At 39.8% G+C, this 15,093-nt stretch overlaps 1 protein-coding gene across 1 annotated transcript; it reads right to left on the reverse strand.

The window, feature by feature from the left end:
- Nucleotides 1-14,780: 14,780 nt before the first annotated feature.
- On the reverse strand, nucleotides 14,781-15,093 carry LOC119519886 (non-histone chromosomal protein HMG-17-like). Its single transcript, XM_037817643.1, has one exon. It carries the CDS (start codon nucleotides 15,052-15,054, stop codon nucleotides 14,782-14,784), a length of 273 nt encoding a protein of 90 aa, XP_037673571.1. The 5' UTR covers nucleotides 15,055-15,093; the 3' UTR covers nucleotide 14,781.

Genomic DNA, 15,093 nt, shown 5'->3' on the forward strand with positions numbered 1-15,093 from the left:
TAACCAGCAGGGTTTTATTGCACTTAGATTTTGGGGAAGGAGTCTAGAAAGGCAGGCAGGAGACAAGGGGTGCTAATCTAGGACTTGCTTCTGACTAGCTGTGTCACCCAGTGCACATCCCAAACTCTCCCCAGACCTCAGCATCTTATCTCTAAAACAAAGGATTTGGGCTGGTAGTTCTGATCTGGGGACACTGGGCACTCTCTGGGGACATTTGTCATGACTAAGGGTGGGGATGAGAAATGCTACTTGCCTCTAGCGCAGAGAGGGCAGGGATGCTGCTAAGCTTCTGTAAGGGTACAGAAGACTGCCCTCATGACAGAGAATTATTCCTGAGGTTGAGAAACCCTGATTTCAATCAGACTGGCCTAGATTTTCAACAAGGTAACACCCATCTCAAACACCCTATGGTTCCATAGATGATTCGACATATCTCTTCCATTCTAGATCCCCTGGTTTTATATTATTCCAAGTTATCCTCAATATAAATAATAATTTTCATAACTTACCAAAAATATTTGAATGATATTACTGCTCTTAATGTTAAAAAATCAAACAAAGCAACAGAATAAGGCTTCCTAAGTCATTGAGGACTACATCCCAATAAATACTTACAATGGCAGTTGGCAATGATTCAAAAGTCTTCCAAGGTATAATCTATATCCCAGTGCTTAAATTAATCTTTTGGGAAGCTACCTTAATAATTATTTGATACTGTTTGCTTGATAAATGATTTATCAAGTAATATCTTTGGTGCTGAAAAAAATCACAAAGCTTGCGAAAGTTCCAGACGGTGAAATGAGAGGAGTTAAGGAATTCCGCATGTGATTGTGGTTGCTAGGGCTACACACAGACTTTAGAAAGAAAGGAAAGCTAAAAATATTTCCTCTGCAAACTTGCCCTTTCACATGCATGTTTTCCAATGAGGATTTGTTTAGAAGGATGTGTGTTTTCTTGGCTGATCCACGGCTGCCCCTTCAAAGCCTGAGTCAGATGCCCCACCTTGAATGCTTGAGCAGGCTTCCATGAAACTCTGTGATAATGGTAGCTTTGCGTTTCTTGGATTTAATTATAAATGTTGGTTCATTTGTCTGCCTGCCACTTTGGACTCTGTATTTCTGTGTCCTCAGGGCCTAGCCCCATTGGATATATAGCAGGCACATAATAAATATTAATTGACCCTGGACATGATGGCAGACTGAGCAGACCCCTCTGCTCCTCACATGTAGAAATGCTGGATAAAATCACTATTGGATTGAGTCAAGCTTAAAGGCAAGAAAGGGATATCCCCAGATGCCAAAGTCATAAATATAACTCAAGGTCAGAGAGTAGCTCTTGGGTTACAACACGGGTTGAGCCCATGGGGTACAGTAAACTCCTGAGGACAGGAATTTAATGCCCAAGGAAGAACAGTAGCCATGGCTTTAAGCTCTTTATGTGAGCAATAGCTGAAACTGAGCTCCAAAATTAAAGCTAACTGTCTGTGAATGGGGGCTTATAAAAACTCCAGCCATTGGCCTGGGAATACCACATAAAAGCACCATTTGCCCTGGCATGGGGTTGGGAAAAGCCATCCTGTAAAGATTTGGCAACCCAAGCCTGAACTGTACATGGGAGTAAAATCCAAATTCACACCAGCTGGGCAATGTGGACACCTGCCAGCCAGGAATTTACTTAATACACTTGACCGAAACCAGGGAAACCACTAGGAACTTGGAAGAGGCTGCTGTGAAATAGCCTCATAAGGACATGGCTATAGGCCCGAGCCCATAGGCATCCACGGAAGACCAGGCCCACTAAAGATGGGCACAAAGAAGAAGGCCATGAAACAAACACCATGAGGGAGAGTCAGCTGCAACAAATGGGATAATTCACTCCCAGGAATACAGAAATAATAGAATTTGAAAAATATTTTAAATGAATTTATGTTTTGAAAGTTAACTATATAAATGAAGTATCTAAATATGTAATATAACAATAGGAAATTACATTAAAAAGAAGAAAATTGGAAAAGCACCAAGTAGAAATTCAGTCACTAAAATAAAATGCAATCGACAAGTTAAACTGTAGGCTAAACACAGCAGAACAAACCAGTGAATTGAAAATGGATCAGAGAAAATAATAGAATTCAAAACAGAGAAGTAGAAAGATGAAAAATATAGACAATGTTAAAAGAGACAAGATAGAATGAAAAGCTCTGTCCTATTTATGAAAAGATGTCAGTGACAGACTGAAAAAAAGATTTCAGTTGACAAAAGGGAGCAGAGACAATATTTAAAGGGAAGATGGTAGAGAATTTTCCAGAATAATAAGTACCACCAGACTCTCCTATTACATTGATGGAGCTGTTTTTCTCTAATTAATCAACCAGGCAAATGTGATGGCTGATTGCCTTATTACAAACTCAGAGACCTAATATCTAGTAAAGGACAATATTACTTCTAAGCACCTTCTCTCTGCTCTGAGCTTTGTATTTTTTCCTGATGAGACCAGAAGACTATACCCCAAAATACGTTATCCTATGTTATCAGTCTCTGACTGCTTCCTCCATCATATCTTACGTCTCCAGGTAGAATTCCCCACCCCAACTAAGGCTGGTTTCTTTGGATGGAGTAGTGAAGGCTTATTCTTCAACTAACAACTGACTAGCTAGCTTATTTTAGCTTGCAGTACAAATTAATTATTTTCTTTAAAAATTAGAGGAATTATATTCATTCTCTAAAAATTAGTAGAAAGAAAAGAGTAAAAGAAACAATTCTCGGTTATACAGTAGTTTCTTCACACTTTGTTCCTTTCTTGCTTGCTCTGGGTAAATGAATATGACTAGTTGGTCCTCTATTTTACTTCCATTCCTGTGAAAATGATGACCTTGGGCAGACTGATCTTTTTATTTCTCAATCAAAGAAACCTAAACTCTGAAATTTGATATTGAGGAAACATTAAATATAAACAAACACTTTAATCACTTGCCAATCATCTCTCATTTCAGCCAGAAGTTCAAAGACCTTTCCCTGGTCTTCTATTTGAAATTGGCTTTCTTAGGAAAATGAAGAATTTTTAGAGGAAATAATCATATCAATAATATGTTTGATTTTTTTTCTCTTGGATAACAGGAGTGGTAATCCAAGGAGATGAAATGGACACAGGTAGCTGTTGATTCAATAACCATAAATCTCATGCAGACCAACTTGGCTCAGCTTATTTTAAAGTGAAAGTTGGAGAGAAAGAGGAAAATCAATGCTTGAATATGTGATATGATGGTGGATCTACAGCAGAGTAAGCATTTGGGGGCTCTTTGTGCAGGACATGAAAGACCTAGGATAGACTACTAACAAATCCCTAAATCCTTAAATTCTGAAGTTTAAAGGATCCCTAGAAATCTAATTCATTCTTTTCTGTTTATGGGTGAGATGAGTGAGATAGTAGCTGACCAACTTAGAGTAACCAGGGCAAGTTATAGTCAGCTGGGGGACCAAAGCACAGATTACTCTCTGTTCTAGTCCAGACCATGCCCCATGGAACTACTCAGATGTCCTCCATCCCCCTCTCCCCATTCCTTTTGATGCCAAAGCTGGCTGCAGATTTTTATGTCCCTAATTTGTAGATCTGTGGATCATTTACATAACTTTAAAAACCAGTGGAATTTGCTTATGTTGTCCAAAATTTATAATGAATTATTCTGAGACCTGATTTGAAGTTTTTTTTTCTAAATATCCTTTCATACACTGGACTGTTAAATTGGTATTTACTCACTGCCCTCCCCCCTATGTGGGATCTGACACCCAAGGGAGTGAATCTCCCTGGCAACGTGGAATATGACTCCCGGGGAGGAATGTAAACCCGGCATCATGGGATGGAGAACATCTTCTTGACCAAAAGGGGGATGTGAAAGGAAATGAAATAAGCTTCAGTGGCAGAGAGATTCCAAAAGGAGCCGAGAGGTCACTCTGGTGGGCACTCTTACGCACACTTTAGACAACCCTTTTTAGGTTCCAAAGAATTGGGGTAGCTGGTGGTGGATACCTGAAACTATCAAACTACAACCCAGAACCCATGAATCTCGAAGACAGTTATATAAAAATGTAGCTTATGAGGGGTGACAATGGGATTGGGAAAGCCATAAGGACCACACTCCACTTTGTCTAATTTATGGATGGATGAGTAGAAAAATAGGGGAAGGAAACAAACAGACAAAGGTACCCAGTGTTCTTTTTTACTTTAATTGTCCTTTTTCACTTTAATTCTTATTCTTATTCTTTTTGTGTGTGTGGTAATGAAAATGTTCAAAAATTAATTTGGGGGATGAACGCACAACTATATAATGGTACTATGAACAATTGAATGTACGCCTTGTATGACTGCATGATATGTGAATATATCTCAATACAATTGAATTTAAAAAATTGGTATTTACTTAATAGATGAGAGCGGAATCATTTGGAATTTTTGAATCACTCATATCGTTTAAGATGAGGTTCCGTGGCAGGTACTAGAGATCCAAAGCAACAATGGTTTAAGGAAGACAGGCTTTTGTTAACTTCACATGGAAAAGCCTGAAGGCAATGCAGGCACAACTGTAGGATGGCTCCAGGCTTGGAAGCCTCATTATACTGGCTCCTTCTGGTTCCCCCATCAGCCTTCCCTAGCTCATGACCTTCAATTTCATAATCCTTTTTGGGGCCAGAGCCTCCATATGCTCAAGAAGATAAGGGAAGAAGAGACAAAGAACAAAGGGGCAAAAGGAGAGCACAAGTTGTCTTTGAAGAAAGGATCTCAGAAGCTGCCCCATGATATTTTCAGATAGATCTGCTTGACCAGATCATAAGGCCACATCTACCTGAGAGTAGCAGCTTGTAGTCTATATTGTGGATGGCTGCATGCTCAGCTAAAAATTAAGGGTCTCTATTACTACAGAAGAACAATCTGCAGTTTCTGCCCCAGTATCAAAGCTTAAGAATCTTGGAAAATATCTGTTTATACATGTGTTTTCATGTATGTAAATGTGGTTCTAGAAAGACCTATATTCCCAAAGTCTTTTCCATTTGTATATGCTTGGCTGGTTCAGATTTTGTTTTCATACCAAAATGTACCCAAGAAGAAAAGCACTCTGGGATGGTAGAGATAGTACTGGGTTGTAAATGAGAAGGCCCTCATTACAGTATTGAATTTTCAGCTGATTAGTTTTAGTTAAATGTTTAATTTCATTGGATTTTAGGTTTTTTAATCAATCAGTCAGACAGTCAACAAACAGTGAGCTCTTACCTCGTCCCCCTGGATTAGGGGTAATACACACCAAATTGTGATCACTATCTCATGGCGGCATCTCTCTAGTTCCTTCCCTCCACCAGGGTTTTCTCTTTGAAGGGTTTTGATGGAACTCATGACATCACAAAAAGACATAGCCCTTTTTAAAAGTTCTCTTCATAAATTTTGCAGTAAAGTCATCATATTAGACCTAAGAATTTATAGATTTGTTTTTATATTGGAGAATTCTGATCCAATGAGTAAGAGATTACAAGATTAGAAAGAAAATCACAAAACAACAGTAGAAACTTTGCAAATGTTGTGTATTAAATGTGGGAAATGCCTCTATGGTCAATGTGCTTTAGAATAAACCTTTTATGGTTTCAAAATTCTACCATTGTGAAATAGAGTTGGACAAATGGGTTTAGGGAAAATATAGAGTATGTTTAAGATCTCACTGTTGAAACCAAAATATTTTGGCTTCCTCCAAAAATGGCAACAGATCCTATGGTGTTTTTTGTTCTCACTCTGAAGCTTTTTGTGGTTTCATTCAACACTCCCTAATTAGATATGCCATCTTTCCTGAAAAATACAGTGGTTTTGTAGCTCACAACTTAATTCTGCAAGATTAGAAACTTCCAGTGAGTATGGAGTATATATGTTGGAATGGTCCTCACTCCATATTGCATTAGGAAAAGGTCTTTCCTTAAAACAAAATTCAAATTTATCATCAGGTCTGGTTTGGATATCACAGAAGAAGAAGGAAGTTTCCAAGGTCTGGGCATGGGAGAGGAAGTGGGGGCTGGTGAGGAAGAAAGAATGAGGGATGACAGGGCAGAGCAGGCCCGAGTGGTGAGGGGAGCCTCAATTAAGCGATCGTACAGCAAGTTCCCAGACAAATCATGTCACTCTCTGCCTTCCATTCTTCAATTGGAGAGAGGTGACAAAAGGTAGGAGTGAAGTAAGCAAAGGTGGGGTTTTTTGACAGGCTCCATCACTAGCGATAGAAGAATGAGAATATGGTCCAGACAACTTCTGTGAGACCAGTAAGAAAAGATGCTGTAAGAAACAGGGCTCTCCACATATATGTGAAACAGATCTGAGAATAACTTCCATAAGGATGCTGAACTCCCCTTTTGGTAATTCTTTTTTTTTTTTTTTTTTTTTTTTTTTTGCCATGATGATTGGACTCAAAAGCCTTCAAACAGAAAACCCTGGTAGAGATAAGGAACTAGAGAGATGAAGTCCTCTTGCTGCTCAAGCTTGGAAGAGGAGAATCTCAAAAAATGGAGTGAGTAGCAGAGGCTGTAAAACATCAAGTGGCTGGGTTTAGAAAGACTTTTTGAAAGTAATAAAGCCATAGAAAGCTGACCAAGGGTGCCACTGAAGACTTAAGAATCACTGATACGGGGTAGCAGCAAAGACAATTTTGTAGCATTAATTTTGTTGTTCTTGTTTCCTCCATCTGCATCCAATTTTTTAAAAAGTTTTTTAAAGCAAACAGCAGACAACATACCACTTCATGTTGAATTCTGTAACTGATTAGGCCTATTTTTCAACCATAGCCAAAATGCTATGATCACACCTAACAAAATTAAAAATGATTCTTTAATATCATCTAATGACCAATGAAATGTCTCCCATTTTCTCCAAGATTGTTTTTACAGTTGGGTTGCTTTAATCATGTTCCAAACAAGATCTACTCCTTGTATTTGCTTTCATGTCTCTGAAGCCTCACTTATTGTTTATCCCTTCTCTCTACTGTTCTTTCATGTCACTGATTTTTTGGAGAAATTGGGCCACTGGGACAATACACTGCATTCTGGTTGGGGCTGATTGCTTCCTTATATTGTGGTCTAACTTGTTACTTTATCTCTAACATTTCCTGTAAACTGATAATTAGATTTTAGAGGCTTGATTAGATTCAGGTTTTTTAACCTGTATGCTGTGTGTTACCTATTGCATTACAACATGCAGCAAATAAAGTCTGGTTGTTCATTTTTCTTGATGTCAAGATTGATCAATTGTTTCCGATGGTATCAGCCTGACTCCTCCCTCATCAGTAGATGAACTTAGCATCTATAGATGATTGTTGCCCAGATTCATTATTTCATGAGAGGTTTCAGTTGTTGTAAAATCATTATGAACTCATAGACTTTAAAAATATACTCAGTGCATTTCAACCCATTGCAGTAATTATTCTTTTTGATCCCCAAATTGTCCCAATTTAAACCAATGGGAGCAACTTCAGGTGGTCCCTTTGATCTTTTCACAGGTCCCCAAAAGTCTCAGCTTTATTGTTTCCTGTCCCAAAAGGAAGTCCTAGGCTCATCGTACTTATTCTCTCTCCTGATCTGGAATCAGCATTTTTTCCAAGAAGGTACCACTGTCTTCAATGTACTGCAGCCTACTGTGGGCTGAAGTCAAAAAAAGTAAAAATATATTGGGCCCTTCCTCTCTGACCAGATTTCTTTGACCTCAGGAACTACACTCTGGAGAAAACCTTAGGGCTTTGTTATGAATTAAAAGATCTGATTCTGACACCTCTGTTGTTTTTTAAAAAATCATTTTGGAATTAACATTGACACTTGCACACACACACACCTGTGCTGATATCCCCTTATCATAAACAGATAAGAGGGCTATATGCACTGTTACTCTCAGTGCTCTGGATAAAGAGCCTTAAGAAATAATAACTTGGTCAAGGAGGAAATTGGTTGCTAATCCAAACTTAAAAAAACATAGCTGAGAATTATGGAAATAAAAATCTTAAAGAAAAGGTTATTCTCCTCTCATTCTCCAATAGTATTCCATGCAACATGGATCTTTGAAGAAAGCACTCCAATAAAGAAGGTGACTGGCACCTGGGTTTTGGGGAGGTCAAATGCCCAATGAAGTTCTAATCATATTTGGATATTAATAAGGAGTTTACTTTGACAAATGAAACTATGTGAAGGTCCCAAGCTGTGAGACCCAAGAGCTCTGGCTAATGAGACCCTATGCCCACATCTAAGCTGCATGTTCAATATAACTTGGAAGCCCGAGGTCCAACAAAATACTTTGTACTTGATCTAACAACCGACTAAAAATGTAGTCTCTGAAGACAAAATGCTGTAAGGAAGGAAACTCAGTAATTAACTCTCTGGGTGTTTAAAACAATTATACCCTATGGGTCTTTAAAATGAACCCTGTGGAGTCTGCTGGGTTGCCTTTGTGGTTTGGGGATAGTCTCATGGTTTGTATTCTTTTGTGCCTCCTAGAGCTGGGCTTGGTGGGAAGGTTGAGAGGGTTGGGGGAAAGGAAGTTGTTCTCCGGAGATGGGAACCTCTGGGACCAACAGAGTACCATCCTCTATTCTCCTCCTAATCAGTGCTCCCTGATTACATCATGAGTTTAATTAGAATGTCCTGGCTCAAAAGAAATGAACAAAGAGCCACCACTTTGTAGGAAAACAACAACAATAAAGAAAAACAATTAAGAATTAGTTTGGTGAGGGGAGCCCAGGGGAAGTTCAAATTGGCCCTCCTGCAGGCCCCCTCAGGGGGATGGTAACTGAAATGTGTGTGCAGGGGAGTTGCCTTCTGTACACAATTAACTTCCTCACTGGTGTCAGCCCCTAGGCCTGCTTGAGAAGTCCACAATCCAGCTAGCTTGACAGTGCTCTGGGTATACCCCACCCAGAGTGGTGGGTTCTGGATGCCTCACCATTGAGGCAAGAGACAAAACAGAACACATTTCAGGGATATCCAAAATGGGGCAGAGAATAGAAAGCCTGCATCTGGGGAACTGGAGGTGCTCACCCTGGAAAAGATAAGAGCCTGAAGTAAAAGGAAGCTGTCTTCAAATATCTGAAGTTCTGTGTAAGGTTTTAACTTAAGCTGTCTACCCTAGAAGAAAGAGTAATACCCAGATGTGTAGAATATACCAGAAAATGAATCTTGAGATCAGTGTGAGGAAAATCTAGCAATCACTAATGTCCAAAAATGGAGTGGGCGATGCCTTAAAGTGCTCTGGCTCACCCAATATAGAAAGCATTTGTGTGTAAGTATTTGGGGCAGAGGTTGTTGAGGAATTAAACTATCAGATGGTGTTGCTCTGATGTCCTCAGAGGTCCTTTCCATCTGGGAGATTCTATGTGTCCATGATTCTGAATCAAGGCAGCAAAGCAAATGGGCAGCAGGGAATTGAAGAGGAAGACAAAGCCACTTCCACTTTCTACAAAGGCAAGTGTAAGATGGTATGGGGGACAAGGAGGAAGAAAAGGGAGAAAGGGAGAGAGAGAGTGAGGAAGGTCTTCAGTGAATGACTATTATTGCAAGCCACTGTGATAGGCAAGTTCTGTGTTATCGTATATCTCCATTTTACAAGAGAAGTTATTGGTTTGCCCAGGTGATATGGATGCTTTAGGGTAAGACTGAATTCAGTCTGACTCTGTTGACTCTTCCTACCTGGTCCTACCTGGCCTGCTGTCATTGCCCCTGTCAGCTGCACAAAGAACACACAAATCAAGCACTGTGAGACAGCCTGCTTTAAATCATTTGTGTCTCAGGTAGACCTGGAATTACATAAGTGGGTAGCACTGACTTGAATCACATCAGGCTTTTTTTTTTTCTATATAGATGAGATACCTAGTGCTAAAATTATCCTGCAGAGCAAATGACCACAAAATCCTTGAGGCTTGCAACAATGAAGTGTTGAGTGCTCCTCCATCTGGGGTGTTCAGCTAGGTAGCTGTTGTGATCTTAGCTGTACTTGCACAAAAGTATGGGGTTTGGTTGACTGTCAGCTGATCAAGAAAGGCCTTGACTTGTACATCTGGGTTGACTTGGCTCTGCTCCATGTGTCTCCCATTCTCTTGCAGGCTATCCTGGGCATATGGTGATGGCAGAAGAAACCAAGGGCAAACAGAAACACTCAAAGCCTCTTAAGGTCTTGGTGCTGAATTACCACATAACCACTTCTGCATTCTATTGACCAAAGCAAGTTACAAACCTGGGTCCACAGGGTGAGGAAATAGACTCTGACATTTTAATGAGAGGAACGGCAAAGTTACATGGTAACGGGTAAGGATACATGGAAGTGTGAAGGGTTGTGGCCATCACCGCAATCAAACACACTTCCCACTTTCACAATTAGACTGGAAGAGATATGAGAGAAGAGGTCACCTTGTTGATCACTTTGGACTCCAAACAGCCCCTGAGGAGAGGTTGTGAACCGATGATAGGAAGATGAATTCTCCTTGGCACTGCTATGTCTTCATATGTTATTCTGATTTGCTAAAGCTGCCATTATGCAAAACACCAGAAATGGATTGGCTTCTATAAAGAGGATTATTAGGGTACAGATTTACAGTTCTAATGCCATAGAAATGTTCAAACTAAGGCATCAAAAAGAGGATACCTTCACTGAAGAAAGGCTGATGGCATCTGGAACACCTCTGTTAGCTGGGAAGGCATGTGGCTGGCATCTGCTGGTCCTTTGCTCCTGGGTTCTTGTTTCAAAATGGCTTTCTGCAAAATGTCTCTGGGCTTCTGTCTCTCTTAGCTTCTCTCTCTCAGCTCCTGTGCTTCTTGCTTGTTCTCCCAGGGTGTTTCTCTCTAAGCATCTGTAGGTCCTCTCTTAGCTTCTGTGGGGCAAATTCTGGGCTTCATCTCTTATCTTAGCATCTCCAAACGTCTTTCTGTCTGCATCTCCAAGCATCTGGGTCTGTGTCAGTCACTGAGCTCTCTTAAGGACTCCAGTAAACTAATCAAGACCCACCTTGAATGGGCGGGGTCACATCTCCATGGAAATAATCTAATCAAAAGGTCTCACACACAATTAGGTGGGTCGCATCTCCACGGAAACAACCTAACCAAAAGATCCCACCCATGATAAGTCTGCACCCACAAGATTGGATTTAAAGAACATGGCTTTTGTGGGAGGACATAATAGACTCAAAACAGTACATATGGATTATGTAACTCATGCAGCTACCTCTAGCAGATTATACAGGAAGAAACAAGGCTGGAAGGATTAAATGACATCACCAACATTACACAGTGTGGATGTAACAAAAGAATCAGGACATTGGCTCCAATAACTAAATAACTGCAATAAAGACAAGAGAGTATGTTCAATTCTGAAAACTTCCATACTGCCTATTGCTGGTATTTATATACTGGTCTCATACCTGCCCCCCAATACCAGATTTTTAGATTCCTTTTGAATAGAATCTTACTTACTTGTTTTCTTGGATTCAGACCACTAACACTTACATATAACAAGAGTTTGGTAAGGGTGTGTTGAATGATTGAATGAATGAGAAATTCATGATCTCAACTAGCAGCCTAGGCAAAAGTAAAGATCAATATAGGCCAGTGGGTCACAACTGAGGGCAGATTTCTACCCCCCCCCCACCAGGGGGCATGTGGCAATGTCTGGAGATATTTTTGGTTGTCATACCTGGAGAGCTGCTACTGGCTTTAGTAGGTGGAGGCCACTGTTGCTGCTAAACATCCTGCAATGCAAAGGAAAGCTCCCACCACAAAGGACTGTCTGGTCCAAAATGTCAATAGTACCAAGACAGAGAAATCCTAATCTAGACATATCCATGATGGATTATTGACAGATACTCATCTTGGTGTTGTCATTCTTTCTTTAAATGACAACTTCACTGAAATATAATTCATGTAGTATAAAATTCACCATTTTAAAGTGCTAAATTCAGTGGTTTTCAGAATGCAGTCATCCCTTCTACAACATGGTGGTTAGAGATACAGCACCTCCACAATCTGGAAAATCTGTGTAAAAAATTTTTTTTTCAGGGTTTCAGGAAAGTCCCTAGCTGTCTCTTAATCAGCAGATGCTGCCTCTCCTGTAACTTTTACATTGTGTAGGTTAAATCTATTTTTAAAATTTTCACCCCAGACTTTGCTGGCTTGAAAATCCATAGGGGTAGACCCTTCACCTTCACTTTCCTTTAAGGAGTTGTATTAGTTAGGGATCTCTAGGGGGACAGATTCAATGACAGCTATCTAAAAATATAAGATTTATAAAAGTGTCTCATGCAACTGTGGGTATGCACGAGCCCAAATTCCATAGGGCAGGCAGCAAACTGGCAACTCCAATGAAGATGTTCGATGAACTCCTCAGGAAATGAACTTGCAACTTCGATGAACTCCTCAGAAAATGCTTCACTGGTCAGCTGAAGAAGAAGTGAAGGTCCTTTATCTGTCTCACTTAAAAGTCTTCAACTGATTGGATTAAATCCAGCTGACTGCATTCTCTCATTGTGGAAGACACACCCTTTGATGAGTCATCAGTCACAGCTGCAGCCAATTGACTGATGATTTAATAAACCAGCTTATTTGTTTATTAACCAGCAACAAACATCCTTGCAGTAATGGTTAGGCCAGTGCTTTCTTGACCAGACACCTGGGTACATCACCTGGCCAAGTTGACACATGAACCTAACCATCACAGGAGTCATATAAGGACTTAGCCTTTTCTCATATGATTCCAGAGTCTACTGGAACGCATTTTTAATAACAATCCCACACCCAAAAGAATGTCGCACTTTCTGCGCAGGAGAGATGTGGATCTTGTGTTTAATGCAAATGCTTTGTATTCATTGGTGTAGCTGCAGCAATAGCTTCAGAGATTTCCTTCTCTTTTTTCTTGATATGCCTTATATTTCTTATTAATGCTGTAATGGTGACCAACTACAGCATCCATTTTGCCTGAATAAAGCAAATCTAATAATTCTACTTTCCCCTTCAAGTTCATCACTTTCCTCTGTTTCTTGGGAGCACTTTCCAAACCATGAGGAATACTACACTTGGGACTCATGACTTTAATAGACTTTATGGTATTTAAATGGACACAGATATGAGAAATTTGAGAGGTGAAGCTCACTGCTAGACGACAGCAAGATGTCACATGAGACATTGCTGTAAACACATTTGGCATCCCCAAACCAGTGTGTATAATCACAGTTCTGTCACTAAAAATTTAATTTTAAGAAAAAAATTGTGTAGCTGTTCATTTATTTTATTAAACAGTAAAATACATACTGTACAGGTAATTATATGTAACAGTACATACATTTTATGCATTTATGAGTTACTAAACTTTTTAAGATATCTTTACATTATTAGCCTTTGTGTGTTATCTGCTGGGCTTCACATGTCATCTTTGACTTCTGCAAAGCTCTCAAAAACTTTCTATTTAATTTTGTATGCCTACCCATGATATATCAAAACCATGATGGCAAAAGTCACTATGTGGAAGGGATAACTGTATTCACAGAGTTGTGGATTCAATACCACTATCTGATTTTAGAACATTTTCATCACCCACAAAAGAGACTCTGTATTTGCTAGTGGTCACTCTTCATTTACCCCTTCCTCCAGTCTCTGGAAACCACTAAGTTACTTTCTGTCTCTCTGTATCTGCCTATTCTGGGCATTTAATATAATTGGAATCCAACAAAATGTGGCCTTTTGCCTGGTTTCTTTCACTTGGCTTAATGGGCTTAAAGTTCGTTCACTTTGCAGCATTTATCAGAACTCCATTCCATTTATTTCTGAATAATATTCCATTGTATAAACATTTTGTCTATCCATTCACCAATTGATGGTCATTTGAGCTGGTTTCCATTTTATTTATTGTACATTTCCACTACAGATTTTCTATTTAGTTCTTTTTATATTTCTTTATTGTTATCATACTTTCCTTTTTTTTTTCCAAGACAAATTGTATCCAGCTTTATTAAAGATACTTTGCATAAACAATCATGGTATTTCAGGCAGGACATGGACAGACAATCAGTAGCAGTATACAACAACTTTCAAACTCCCTTCTCCAATGGACTACCAAAATCAGACAGCCACTATAAAAACCAATGAAGTCTTCATCTGATGCCCTGAACAGGGAAAGTTTCAGAGTGAGGGCTGACATTTCACATTTAGCATGTTGTTTGACAACTTTTCACGAGCCGACAGACTTTCAGAAAATGAAATGAGAACAGCAGAATCATCAGTTTTAAGATCCACAACCTAAACAAGGACTCACTGCTCTTTTGTCAGATGCCATCTCAGGGGCATCACTGGAAGGTCCAAATTGCCCGACATTCTGGTAACCAATTCTTTTGGGTCAGGCCCCAACAGGTTTAAGGGAGCCAAGTCTATGCTGAAGGCTGAGAGGGAGAAGAGGACATAAAAACAAATTTTAGTTTTTCCATATAAGGCATTTGTGCCAAGGTGGCTAATGTGTGTCAATATTAGAGAATCCCATCTCCTGGGGGTAAAGAGGAAGTCTCTCAAAATCAGAGGGGAAAGATGTTTTCCTCCATATTAACCCAGCTTCAGAGACATTCTATTAGTGACATTTGCCCCTTCCCCAAAAAACAACAATGAAGTGTTCTGTGTGCTAACAACATAGCTTTAAAAAAAAAAAAAAGTAAAACAAAATTCTGCATTTTTATAAAACTTGATAAAAAATAGTATTTCAAACTGTACAGTCACCAGAAGTACAGTTATCAAAAATGCACACACTTCACTTGGCATCTCCAGCACCTTCAGCTTTCTGTGCCTGGTCTGTTTTGGCATCTTCATCTTCTGCAGGGTTATTCCCATCCTTGCCAGTATCAGCTTTCCTTTTTTTCCCTTTGGGTACCTTCTCTCCCTTCTTTGCAGGGGCCTTTTTAGGCTTGGGCTCTGGCTTTGGAGGAGCAGGTTTAGCAGATAACCTTGCAGATCTTCTCTGTGGTTCGTCTTTTACCTTGGCTTTATCTCCTTTAGCATCCCCTTCAGCCTTTCTCTTGGGCATGGTGGCGACGGCGGTAGGACATGGGCGCTGGACGCGGGG

The sequence above is a fragment of the Choloepus didactylus genome, chromosome 24 (assembly GCF_015220235.1).
Source record: "Choloepus didactylus isolate mChoDid1 chromosome 24, mChoDid1.pri, whole genome shotgun sequence".
In the NCBI taxonomy this organism is placed as follows: domain Eukaryota; kingdom Metazoa; phylum Chordata; class Mammalia; order Pilosa; family Megalonychidae; genus Choloepus; species Choloepus didactylus.